The sequence below is a fragment of the Pezoporus flaviventris genome, unplaced genomic scaffold (genome assembly GCF_033815535.1).
Source record: "Pezoporus flaviventris isolate CSIRO_AGI_PZ_B2104156 unplaced genomic scaffold, CSIRO_AGI_Pfla_v1 ptg000031l, whole genome shotgun sequence".
Lineage (NCBI taxonomy): Eukaryota > Metazoa > Chordata > Aves > Psittaciformes > Psittacidae > Pezoporus > Pezoporus flaviventris.
Window position 1 is genome coordinate 11,828,862 of NW_026892579.1, and position 14,565 is coordinate 11,843,426.

Below are 14,565 nucleotides of genomic sequence, written 5' to 3' on the forward strand. Positions count from 1 at the left end.
GTACCATGGTTTCAAAGCCTTCCTTAACACTCTTAATCTTTTCCAGTCTTGTCTATGGTGGGATAAAGTACATTTTCCAGCTGCATTAGCTTAACCAAATTAGTTTAACATGATTCTTGGGCTGATTCACCTGATGAGAGCTGACCATTTAACACAGTCTTCATGTACTGGTCCAATTCAATACAGGGTGTTAGGATTTTTCAAACACATAGATTTAATGCAACTAAAAATACACCACTGTTGTGCATCTATACTCATCCTTCAACCATTCTTGGGGTTTTTTTAGCAATTCTTGTCTTACCATTGGATTCAACAAAACTTTTGAGTATACTGAATTGAAATAACAGTGTCCTGGGTTTAGCAGTAACAGCAGTCATTTTTTCTCCTTCTTAGTAGCTGGTGCAGTGCTGTGTTTTGACTTTTTGGGCTGGGAACAGAGCTGATAACACCAGTGTTTTTAGTTACTGCTCAAATGTTTAGACTGGCCATAGGACTGTGAGTCTCATGCTCTGCCAGAGAGGAAGGGAAACGGAGATGAAGCAGAGACAGGACACCTGACCCAAACTAGCCAAAGGGGTATTCCATACCACAGCACGTCATGCCCAGGGGAGTTACCCAGAAGGGCACGCTCTTCTCAGTAGAGCTCGTTTTGGCAGGTGGTATCATATTCTCTCCCTTGTTATTTCTCTTATCATTATTTCGATTCTCCTCCCCATCCCTCCAGGAGCGGGGGGGGGGGGGGGGGGGGGGGGGAGGGGGAGGGGGGGAGGGGAAGGTGGGGGGTGCTGACTGGGTTTACACAAAGCTGAGAAGGTGAACAGTCAGATAAACTAGACTTCACAAGACATTCATAAGGTCTGGACATTGAGAGGTTTCTTAGGGAATTTAATCAAGGGAAATAGAGGACAAAGTAAGCACATATAAATGTGTTCCCTGAGTCTTTAGGTGTGCAAATATGGAACGCTCCTTAGGGGAAAATACCTACACATTTACGAATCCAAACCTATTCTCTGATTTTCATTCTCGAATTCCAAAGCAATTGTAACGTCAACCCTATTCTCTGATTTTCATTCTCGAATTCCAAAGCAATTGTAACGTCAACATTTCTACTGTATCCCTCAAAATGGCTATTTTTGAAATTAATTTCCTAGACAGCTCTGTGAAGTGAATGCATCTGTGTATTCTTTCAATTAGGGACAATGTATGTATGAAGGTATTAGCACTTTTGCTCATAATTTTTAGATCTTTACTACAATTATGTTTTTAAAGACAAAATCCCTGGATTTGTTCTCATCTGAGGAAGTCCATACATCAGTTTTAAAAATTTTAAAACTTTATTAATAAAATCTTATCTTTTTTTTCTCCTTTTTTTTTTTTTTTAAGGAGATGAAAATCTCATATACACGAATGAACCATCCTGGGCATGAAACAAATCTCTGCATTTTTTCCCTGAGTATCTAATATCACTCTTATATTTTATTACAAATAGATTTCACTTCCTGAGAAATATTGTTTCGCAGTGGAGAGCACCTAAGCTTGAAAAGCACTCTATATCCAGAAAAGAAAGGAGACATTTTTAAAAAAATGGGGGGGGGGGGGGGGGGGGGGAAGGGAGGAGTGGCAGGAAAACAGATTTAAGAGCAGAAAGAGAAAACATACAGTTAAATAATGCTCCATTCTGCTAGGCAGCTGTCCTGAGTTCAGCTGTAGCAGTCATTTTTCTCCTTAGTAGCTGGAGCAGTGATGTAATTTCGAATTTAGTCTGAGAACAACGTTGATAACATATCAAATGTTTTTAGTTGTTGCTAAGTAATGTCTACTCTGATCAATGACTTTTTCAGTCTCGTGCTTTGCCAGTGAGAAGGGGCACAGGAAGCTGGGAGGAAGCAGAAACAGGACACCTGGCCCAAACTAGCCAAAGAGGTACTCCATATCACAGCACGTCATGAGCAGTATATAAACTGGGGTCAGTTACCCAGAAGGGCTAGGTCACTGTTCCGGTCAGGCTGGGTATCGGTTGGCAGGTGGTGAGCAGTTGTATTCCCTTCCCTTGTTATTTTCTTATCATTTTTATTATTGGCGGTATCAGTAGTGTTTTTGTGTTATACCTTATTTACTGGACTGTTCTTATCTTAACCTGTGGGAGTTACATTCTTTCAGTTCTCCTCCCCACCACTCCTGGAGTGGGGGAAAGAAGAAGAGGGAGTGAGCAAGTGGCTGCGTGGTTCTGAGTTACTGGCTGGGCTTAAAACATGACAGCACCCTACAAAAAATATCCGATCAAAACTATGATTTTTCAGAGAAAAACACTTTAATACTGACTTTAGCAATAGCATTCATCAAATAACACAGTGCTTTCTTGCACCTGGCATATACAGCTACTAAAGTGAACGTTAAAAAATAGAAGAAATTGTCAAAATACAAAACGGACACTCCTTTCCATGTAAGATGAAAACAGATAACTAAATCGGATGGCAAAGGCAATCAGGAAGGACAACTTTCCGTTAATGAAGCATCAGGGCTTGTTAGGTCATTTTAATTACGCATACTAAGGTCTGACTTGGTGTACAGAAAACTGGAGGATTAATAGCTGCACAGTAAAAACAAATCAGAAATCAGAACACTTTATTAATGCTCTTCCATGCTTGGTCTGAATCATAGTTGTTGTATATAAATATAGAAGATCATTTATGCTCAGGGATTTGTGGCATTTTTTCTCTTTCTTTGTGCTACTTGTATGGACTCAAAAATAAGAAGTCAAGTATACCAAGGTAAAGTTTCTTGAAAATAGTATGTCACTCTTCTACTTCCCAGAATAACTTTCTGTTAATACAGTACAGATGACAATATTGTTAGTATTTAACAAAAATATTCAGTCTTCATAATTTAAGATCCACACTTGGAAATTTGACTTGGAACATTCCAAAGAAACCAGATGAAATTTAATACCCATAATTTATCACATTGGGATACTAAAGGTCAGATAATTATAGGAAAATTACTTAGTAATTACAGAGTTATACAAGACTACAGAAAACAAACTGAAACAAGAATTATGACTGGGAACTCTGTGAATCATAAATAAGGGAATGCAATGTAACTTTTAAAGTAATGTACTATGGGAAGTATAAGACACTGTATACAAGTAATTATAAGAAAAGTTTTTTACTCTACAAAGGGTATTTTCTAAAAAAAGATGAAAAGGAAATTAACTTCTTAAAATATTGATTGTCACTTAGTATCTAATGACTATAAAATTAAGTAGAAAAATTTTGTTCAAATGATTAGCCATGTTATGTGCTTCAATTAACACAAGACAGACAACTGATAGGTAACATAGAGAAATAAAATTTGCTATTTGTCAAATGGAACATGCAAACATTTCTAAAACAAATATTAAAAAAAAAATCCAAAGAACAGTGGAACTCTGACAGCAAAGATATTACAAATTGCTCAGACACAAAGTGGAAATTATATCTTTCAACAAACTTGAAAACTAAAGAGCTCCTAATGTAGGATATATTTTAAAATAAATCCCTTCCTGACTTTGTAATTCTAGATTTAATTCCAAGTAATGAGCAGAAACTCACTGAAAACCTAGAAATTGCATGTATGTAATTGTGACTAGATGAATTAGATATTTAAAATATGGCAGTGTCACTTGGAGAAAATACAGTAAGTGTAATTTTGAAAGAAAGTTAATATGTATTCAGTTTACAGATAAGCAGAAACACCACAGTTACTCTCTTACTCACGTTTATAATAATATTTAGTTTCATACCTCAAAAAAAAATTAATAACAGAAATAAAATATTAAAAAGTTTTTTTAGCTTCACAAACATATACAAAGAAAGGAACTAAATACTGATATTCATACCGTCATAAATCCATCCAGCAAACCTGAATCAGGCTTAGGAGGTGCTTGCAAGCGCTCCATAGACCACTTTTCAATAATAGATGACACCTGGGTATTTTCCGTGTTTAGAATTCTGAATCCAGTCATATTAACACCACTATACCGATAGGGTTCCACATCCAAGGCAAACAGGTCCTGAAAAAAATGGCCATCATATAAGGTCTTTAATACACTGCAATTCCCATTTCAATTGTTAGACAAACTACCTAGATGAGAGCACTGAAATTTGCAGAGTAACAGTGTTATACATATAGCATACATATATGCTAGGAAATATGCTTTGTTTGTGTGGAGCCTGTAACTGTGTGCAAGGAACTCAGCTGAGCCTATAGTCGGAATAACCTGATTCAGACAGGAAGAGCAGCTTCAACTGCCTTTTCTAGGAAAAAAAAAACAAAACCCCAAAACAGAAAACAAACCAAAAAATAAAGAAACAAACAAAACCAAAAAAAGAACCACAAACAAAAACCAACAAAAACCAAAAACCAAACAAACCAAAACAAAACAAGTTTTCAGGAAATGCTAAATCCAGTCGAGGAACTGTATCCACTACTAGTTAAATAGCTTAAATAATATTATTATTATTATTTGCCAAAAATACTATTATTAATTGCTACTTCTTTGGCTTACCATAACAGACTTCAAATCATAAAATAAACAGAACAAGACTTTCCTTGTGCCTTCACTTTCTATGAAACTTGAACATGTTGATCTCTATATGATAAACTGGGGAGAAGGAGGAGGGGGAAGGTATCTGGCTTTAAATTTAGCCAAAAGAATTTTTCACAGCTATCACTCATACTTCCAAACATAGACATATCTTTAACTAGGAATTTATCTCTGCAAGAATAAACTTTGCCAATTAATGCATTTCAATACATACATACTTGTGTCTGTATACTTAATCCCCCACCACACAAAGAGGCATATATAAATTAAAACATATAAAATTAATCAAATTTTAGATCAAGCAAGTAAAGTTGAGATTATCCTAATCCTTTGACAGAATTCCTATAAACAATGTAGAACCAGTACTTGTCTTCAGGAAACCCAGGTCTAAGATCATGTTTTGAATATGGGAAATAAAAAAAAAAAAATGAAGTTGATGAAAAAAAACAGTCATGAGTCACTAGGCCTAGCTATGTATTATAAACAAATTTTCTGTTTCCTTTTAAATAATTTTTTAAGTGACATAATCAAGGTTCTACTTAAGACATTACTGTCTTGTATCACAATTTTTTTTAATTGACCATAGGAATTTTCCACCTAATTCATACTTAGTCATTCATCTCAATCTCTTAATTTATATTTTGCTAGCACTGTAACATAAATTTCCATGGATTGAAGTGTTAGGTGTAACACTTTTCTGAATCCATTTTGTTTATTGGTTGGAGATGAAGAAGATTAAATGCTGCACTACAGAAAGCTAGAATAAAATTCATTATTCATTGTTATCATCAATAAGCCCACAAAAATATCAGCCAGTTTTAATTACAGCTAGCAATTATGATACTATCTTCCATATATTATACCTGAGATATGCAACTATGGTATATCTTTGCTCTAAAAATTCTCTGGTTTTACTGCAAAAAAAGTCAGAACCTCAGATGTAATTATTTCATCCAAACACATTAATGTTTACACTGGAATATAATAAATATACACAACAATATTATGCATATATTATAAAGACACATGGGTCAGTGCACTAATGAGCTACTGCATTAGACCCTGAATCAATGAAGATGAGAATACATGGAAGATTGCTGCAAACACTGTGACTGGAAAAATCTACTTGACAGGACTTTCACCATGTCAGATAAGAAGCAATTAATAAATCAAACAACCGAAGTCTGATGGTAGTTCAAAAGCTACATTGCGAATCTACCATCCATTTGTGCACACTAAATTATCTTTTCATAGCTCCTAGTCAACATAATACTCGTCTCTCTTAAAAAAAAATAATGTTCTAATAAGGAAATAAGAATGACAGAAACCCATCATTTTTAAACATAGCTTTTAGTGTAAAAATTAAATGCCAGTGGACAGCATACCACTCAAAGAAGCTATTTTCACCAAGAGAAAAGTGAAAAGTGAAGATATAAAAAATTCCCTGGAATCATCTAGAATCCATTTTGATAGACTATTGAAAGAAATTCTGTTGCATGCAATCCTAAATCTGTTAGTGACAGACAACTTGCTCTTCTAAAGTAAGACAGCTACTTGTGCAGGATATTTTGCCTTTACAGTTCCAATAAACATCACAGATTATTTTGCAATAAATTTCTATTTAACAAGCTATTTCCATGCTAATACTTTCCATGAACTTTTATTTTGTGATTCTGAGATGAACTTTCCATCCTATCATGAAGGATACATTTCTATAAGGACTTAAACATGCATGTGACTGTAAACATGGGTCATTTCAAGCATGGTTTTACCAAGGCACATCTTTCTTGTTCTTTAAATGATTGTAATTTAAGAACCTTAGTGAACTGCAATCTAAGCATGCAAATTTGAACACAATGGAAAACAGAGAAACGTGCACAACTGTAGTTTCTAAAGTACTATTTTATCAACTTTTAAACTATTTCTTAGTTAGGCTGTGGTGAAGAATAAAAAAAAGGACTTCACATACATGTTTGTTATGTTTTGTAAGAACATTCTCATTTTAAATGTTCATTTATTGCAAATGTTAAATCTGATAGTTCCAAGAACGGTTCCTTCCTAGTTACTTTTTCAATGGACACCAAAGAATACTGCATAATTTGTGTGCCTAAAAACTTCAAGTGGATTGTTAAATAAAATGCTGGTAATATTCACACCAAATTATTCAGGATTATATGACAGTGAAGAGGTACCTTGTAAAATGTTATATTAAAAATATGGAATAGAAAAGTTTAAAATCTTCACATACAACTATCTAAAGAAGATAAAGTACAAAATTCATAACATTAATAATTAATTGTGAATTATATACTTAACCCTGCTTGAAAGTTAAAAACTGCAGTGCTACAGTCAGTTGCTTGTTCAGTACTATCAGTTTCCCAGGGCTCACGGTTGAATAATAATTAAACCATCCTGATGAGTTTTCACTGAACGTAAGAAACAGAGAAAACATCTTGTACTCACACCCCATTCCAGAGAGACCTTTTTCGCTTCGTCAAGTAATATAATTAAGTAAACTAACATCTTTGTTAGATGTCATCACTATGTTTCTACAAGCCACTTACCAGTGTTGTAAAGATATAGTGATAGTATTCTGTCATCATTCCCATAGCTAAAGCCTTGAAAAAAATAAACAAAAGATTAATGTTTCTGAGGTCACATAATATATTTTTATCATACTTACATGGCCAATGAAAAGCTGCAAAAGAACACTACTGGGATAAGACTATAGGGTTGGAATTATACTAAAATTAGGTCAAGCAAGTCATTTCCTGGCAGTTAGAGCAGATTACTGACTATTAAAGGAATTTATGAACCAGATCTTCTGATAGAAAGAATATTATTAGACTGTATAGTGCAGTAAATGTGAAACAGCCTTATAGTTTTACATACTAATGGATGCATTAAGTTGCCACACAAAATTTGAGTCGACAATATATTCATTCATTATTGAATCCTTCCCTTAAAAACAATAACCTAACAGGAAACAGTTTTTCTATTTTGGTAAACAATATTGTGCATTTAAAAGAAGGACCTAGGCTTATATTATACTCGTAGACATTTTTCCAGCCATGGAAGAAAATATTCTTGAGTCAAGTTTGGAACAGCAAGTTGCATAATACTTCAGTAAAAAGGAAGAACAAATATTCATAGCATAACTCTAGAAACTCAGATATCTATCAAGCACCTTCACCTGTCTTGCTAACTATGCAGTACCACATAGATTTGGATTAACTATGCATTTTTAAATAAACAGTTCAGCATAAGAACAAATATTTGTAGGTACAATTTTAAAGCAATAAACTATGGATGTGTCATCAGTCTTAAGCACATGTTCACTTGAAAATCACATCTGCATGCTCTGCACAAAAGTTACCTTAGACAAGTATGATTTATTCAGTCATTTTAGTATCTACAGTGATTTTTACCCAATTTTAGCACTGTAAAAAAGCTACACAAGTAAATAATTTTTTTTTTTTTTCCTTTCCAGGAATTATCAATGGAATTCTTTGCTAAGCTGCTACCAGATACACTTCCTTAAATATACTGAAGGCAACAATTAATTCTCACAATACCAGAATTTTTTCACAAAGCAATCATCAGAGTTCTGGAGGCTTTGAGAGCCTTTTTACTTTTGACATTGTCTGAAAACTTATCAAATGACCAGTCTGTAACCAGTCCAAAGAAAAGTTAAAAGCTAAAATGAATTCCAAATATCAGCTGCAGGTTAGGTTTTATGATATTTTATACAGGACTTCGACAAAAATTGCAGCACTTTTCCAACAGATGCCTATACTTGTGCATTTAGAATACCACAATAATATCTAAAATACCCCTAAATACCTTTCAAGAGAAATGTATTTTCAGATCTTAAGCACATTTTGTTTTCAATTTAAGCAATGCTAGCAAGCATAATAAAAACATGAAGTCACTAAAAGCTATGCATTATAAATGTAGGATATTGTCTTGGTTTAGGTCTTCTTCCAATCCTCGTTATTGAAAGACATAGTGCAATTAAAAAAAATATAGGGAAAATGGCCTCTGAGCGTAAGAAATTCCCAGTCTTGGGAGCTAGCTCATTAAACTAAAGACACAGAAAGGCTTGTCTTCTATGCATATCACTGTATTGCCTTTGCGTACCCCTATATTGCCACCTTCTCTTGGAAGAAATCGCTGGAATTCTCTTCTTCATTAGAAAGCCAGTTAAATTTGCAATTTTGTTGTACCTCACCTACTCATCTTATTTGAACACAACAAAGCAAACACTTTCAGACCACCTACACAAATGCATTCAGGTGTTTAGCAGTCCTATTAGTAGTGCAAGGAAAATATGTTTCTAAAAGGTATCTATTAGTTCTGTCCTCTCAGTAGAACTCATTAATGTGGCCTGCTGGTAGCATACTATTCAAATATCACCACCTAATTAAAAGTCATAATATAGAGGCTTCAATTTGAAAAAAAAAAAAAATCTAAGCAAGCATTTAAAATCCTGGTTGAAACATAATTTCTCCAAAGTTCTGATTTTTCATAGTTGAAAGACTGATGTACCTTTTCCCCTGTATATGAACTGATTAATCTGTTCCTTTAAAAAAAACAACATGAAAGCAGCTACCATTAGTGTCACTAGTAAAATTATCTCTGAAATCCTTGACTGATTTTCAGTTAAGCCTCAGTAAACTGACATACAATTTCCCTGCTTGTTAAATGCCATTATTTTTATTTATTAGGAATGAAAAACATTAAGCCATCTGAAGCAAAATGAAGATTACCTGTTTCAAGATGCCTGCTGCCATTTCATGGCTGCAGTCAAAGATCACATGGAATTCCCTGCCTCTTTTCATCTCCTTTAGCAATGGCTTTGCATCTTTTGTGTCAGCTGGTAACTGACGGATTTTTAGTCTCAGGTTGTATCGTGATGGAGCCTTGATGAGCTCTTGTAATCGAATAAGGCCTTAAAGAAAACATAGTTAAAGAAAATAAGATTATCAGTACAAGAATCTGAACTGCTAGCAGGACAACTTACTATAAACATTCAAAGTTTCCTGAATTTTTCTTCCTTCTCAGTATGTTGCAATTAACACACAACAGATTTATTAAAAAGAAAAGGGAAAAATTAAGTATCTGCACTCCGAATACTTTCTTATCACAAGTCTTTCTCAATATTAACAGACAGCAAGCAGTCTCAGTTAGGATTACCTTAAGACAGACAAATCTTGCTTTAGCATGATCATGCAACCATGACATTTCTTTTCGAAGAATGAAGAATTATTCTAATTCAATTAAAACAATATCCCAGACTATAGTTTGTAATCAGACTAGCCAGTCTCTAATCTGTCAGGTTTACATACGAAGCTGTGAATCATCTCAGCAGTGAAAAGCACCCTCACATAATTCACAAGCATATTTTTTTTTCTTGATTACACAGGTAATAAAAATATGCAGCAACAAAGAGGCTGAATAAATGACTCATGTCTTTTCATTCATGTTCAATACCCTACATTTTCATTTTGGATTACTGTACTTTTACTTTAAAATTAGATGCAGCGACGTTTCTCCAAAGCATCTGATTGCTTGCATCAGTATGATAGTGTGTGGTGTGTTTTACAAGACACTGACTGGTCTGTGACCAATATTAAATATTAGGTTTATTAACTGTAATAAAATGACAAGGTAAAAACCGGTCTCTATAAGTTAACAATTTATTTCTGTGTTAGAAAAACAAGTGCTCTGCTAACTTCTTGCACTGGAACATGCTCCGTTTAGTGGCAGTAACAAGGGTTACTTATCATCATTATGTTTGCAGTGCACATGTATAATACACCCAATTGTATAAAAATGGAAATTCTGCTTAAGATTTCACTTTAGATTCCAGGAATAAATGTAGTACTTCTAAAATCTGAAATAGCTCACTTCACAAAAATATTAACAGGTGACTAATTATTATTTGTTATTATCTCAGGCAGCATTATCTAGTATTAAAAAAAAATTGGTATTTTATATTATCAGTAAATACTCTTCAGATATTCGGTCAAAGACGTCTTGTTTTCATGGAATGATGTTGCTGTAATGTAATTTGGAACAACACCGCAGCGTAAGTAAGAAATCGTGATAACCTCTGACAGAGGATTTAATACAGCCTTTTTTCAACATACATTGTACTTAAAGTAACATAATACTGACATATTTTAATATTGCTATGATTTTTTTGCTATGAAGCTTTTAGATTGTAAAAAACATTAGCTGTAATAATTTCCAGCAGAACCATACCAGTAGAGAATAAAACTGAGAGATAAAATCAGTCTCTTCTGTTTCACCATTCCCCCTTTTTGACCCTGCAAAGGATCCACATATTTCTTCAACAGTTTCTGCTAGAATTAGCTGAAATTAGAACAGGAATTACACCTTACTATATAAAACCTTCCTAAATTAAGACTGCAGGTGTGTAGATCTGGCAGAGGATTCCAGTAGAACTCTTAGGCCCAAAGCCAGAGTGGGGAAAGACAACCTTGCAATTTAGTCAATTTAGGAGTTTTTTCTTCACTCACAGGTCTATGTCACAGATATAGTATCTCCTATTTCATCAATTTTCTCAGTAATACTCCCATCACACACATTCTTAACAATGTGTGTATTGTTCAAACTGAGACAATTGTTATCGATAGCTAAATTATCTCAAATTTTCATTTTCTAAAAACATTTCTATAGGATCTTTATTAACAGCTAATGCACTGTAAAGAACTAAATCCAGTAATCCAGTGTGGAAATTTTCCATAGAAAATTATAATGTGACTAATGTCAACTGCCTTTTGTACATAACACAACAATATAACAAAATTTGAAGTCAGAATAAAATGTTTTAACTCAAGAGAGATAAAAAATAATTCCACGTGTTCCAGATTATTTGTCACTGCTTGCTAAAAGTAGACAATTGAAACCTTTTGTACAGAGGAATAACTTGTAAATAATTTTAGACTTGTCCTGCTTTCTTTGCTTCATTTTGTTTTGCTTGTCCTTGAAGAGGAAACAAATACCACCATTAAATATTCACAGAAACATCACTATATATACTGGCAATCTTTAATAGACATGCTGAAAGCAGAACAGATATGGAAACTGAAGTACGTTCTCATGACTAGACCTGATCCCTAGACCTGGTCAGTGCTTGCTAAGACATAGAGAAGTGACACTCAGGTTACATGTGATGTGTGAGTAAATGGCAGATGTAAGTCTACGTGGTTGTGAAAAAAGTACTTTTCCAATTTTTACAAAATTGCCATGTTTACCTCAAATCCCATAATGATATTTATGTATCTAATAGAAACTTAAATAGATTTCATAATTGATTTCTAAGAAATCGTGAATAAGTATACTTAAAAGCTATACAGTAGAGGTGTCTTTTCTAACTTATAGATCTATTGCATTTTATTACCATTGACGGATAATCCGGGACAAATATGTGAAACTAAAGCTTTGAAAAACATAACATACCCCATAACTGTTAACCACTTTATCAAAAATAACTGACAATAACATGTCAAGAAAAACACTAAGAATTGTCCCTGTCTTTCCCATTTTCCTTAAGACTAAGAAAAATGAAGCAACTGGAATGTATGCACTCGCAGTCAAAAAATTTAAGACCACATTTCAAAGCAGAGACCTTCTCAAACACAACGTGTTGCCACTTGTTCACTTCCTCTGATATCCATGCACTTCCAGTTAAGAACTATAGATCACAAGAGTAGTAATTTGGGACAGGTAATCTATCTTTGCCAGAAAGAAAAGAAAATTATATTATGAATACATAAGTTTAAAGCAACATAAAATTCTTAAACACTGCTTTATGTGGTAGGAAAAAGATTATAATCAGTTTTGCAAAACAAGTATTGATCTTTCAATGGAGTGAATTAAGTAAATTGCAAAAGTCCACAATTTGCTCAAAAAATCACACCCATGAGATGTACAGAAAAATTTAAACTTATTTAAAGATAAACATCACTGGTGAAAATATGCTAAAAGAGGTTGAAGATTATGAGACTCAAAACTGCACTGCTGTTTGAGTCTCAGATGGAGGCAATGATTACAAAATACGCATCTACTCAAAATGAGGAAAATCAGAACTATGTCTCACCCACACAGTTGTTTTTTGATAATAGCATGATGACTTATCTCTCAGGATTTTTGTGATCTTAAATATATTTGGCTTTTTTATTTTTCCAGAGGAATCAAATTTTATTTTATTTGGGAGATAAGAAATTAATGAAATATTATAGACTATTCTTAAGTACACTGTTATTCAAATATGTAGCTGGAGTTGCTAGTAGGAGACAAATAGACACTTGTTAGTATGATGGTTATGATAGTCATCTAAGAGAGGAAACACCTGGGCTTTAGTCCCTGTTCTCGTGTTTCTCTACTGAACCTCTTTTCAAGAACAGCAAGAGTCAAAAGCAGCTTTAATCTATCGTGAAAGTTTTGGAATCAGAATTGCTTCAGAACAAAGCTTAATATGTCTGTGGAAACAAATGTGAAATTAATTTGTTTGTATTTGACACTAAAGTGATTCATGAAGTTCAAAACTTCCGTACAAGTACTGTACTGTTTTTTATATATCAGGTTAAAATGAAATCTGTTTGTTCTTTCTTGACTACGAATTGTTCTTTCAAAATGCTCTTTATTTAAAAGACCAAAGTGCCTAATCTGTACTTATTACTTAATTTCAGGTGTTACATCAAACACCTTTGTTACACCTTTGGAGACAGGATGGACAGTTAAGATTGTCAAGGAACATTAAGATGGGATGGAAAGTGAAAAAGGAGATTGATTTTCTTTGTAGAAAGTTCATAGTAAGTTCCAAAATTTTAGTAAAAAAAAAATGTAGGATATTAAAAATTGACAAGTCCCTTTATTAGCCCCATGTCTTGCATCACTTCAAGAAGTGTTTTGTGGCCTATAGGAGCTTCTGAAGTAAATGTCTTACAATACTCTTCTGAATAAAGCATCTACTGTATGGCTGACAAAAAATGCAGGGAGCGAGACAATTCAAAAGTTTTCTTCCAATCTCTGTTCTGTTTCAGAAAATTACCCAAGAAGGTGAGGTCCTCAAGAGTCTAACTGAGCTCTTCAAGAATTAAAAGAAGAAATTCCTCCTCTTTATAAATCTTCATAATTGGGCTACCCCAGAGAAAGAAAAAATCCCACCAAAATATGAAATAGATTTACAGTTGCAGGAAATAACACCTGAGTAATTAAAAACTGTCAAAGAGCATATATGATAAGCATAGTGTGGGTTTGCTAGGTTACCTATATATCTGAGAGAGAAACGATGAGCAATAAACAAGGTACCACCCTCTACCATGAAGGCTGTACTAAATCTGTAGAGGCTACCAGAGGAGCCTGAGAATGGGGGAAGAAAACCCGTGCGTGTTCACTCTCTAGTGCACTGACTGGAGCTCAGTTCTGGGCAGTAAAGGTGTGCATGCAAACAAATGAATAAGTATTCATGCCTTCAAAAACTGCCAGGACACAGAAATAGTAATCAGTGAGCTTTCTCAAAACATTTTAAGATAAAGTAAATCTGAGACATAAACAAATTCCAGGTGTTTCAAAACTAAGATTTTTCTCCTGTGTTCATCAATGTGAAATAAAGAAAAAGCAACTTTAAGCTTTTATTTTGTAGTATTGTTGCTCATAGCATTTTAATTCTAGTAATATTTACAGTTAAAATGTACTTCCATATATACTTATATTTTTCATTGTGTTTCCAGCTACCAGCATTTATTAAGTTCAGATGAATTGCGCAGGGCACAAAACATGTTCCAGTCTACTAAATGACTCACTTCAGTAGTCCACCATGTCATCTGCTACAAGGAATATTTGTTCATCCTCATCCATACCTAAAAAAAAATCAATCCTTGCTGGCACGAATTCAACAATTTCCAGCTTGCTGGGATCTCATGGGAATTTCAGAAAACAAACCCCCC

At 33.9% G+C, this 14,565-nt stretch overlaps 1 protein-coding gene across 8 annotated transcripts in view; it reads right to left on the reverse strand.

Moving 5' to 3' along the window:
- The window catches only part of GRIK2 (glutamate ionotropic receptor kainate type subunit 2), a 407,838-nt gene that overhangs the window by 231,396 nt on the left and 161,877 nt on the right, over positions 1-14,565 (reverse strand). For all 8 annotated transcript variants that reach the window (XM_061460222.1, XM_061460224.1, XM_061460220.1 and 5 more), the window contains 3 exons: positions 9,355-9,536; positions 7,150-7,203; positions 3,878-4,051 (listed from right to left, as the gene is read on the reverse strand). In XM_061460222.1, coding sequence (XP_061316206.1) covers positions 3,878-4,051; positions 7,150-7,203; positions 9,355-9,536 — 410 coding nt within the window. The remainder of the gene's footprint in view (positions 1-3,877; positions 4,052-7,149; positions 7,204-9,354; positions 9,537-14,565) is intronic.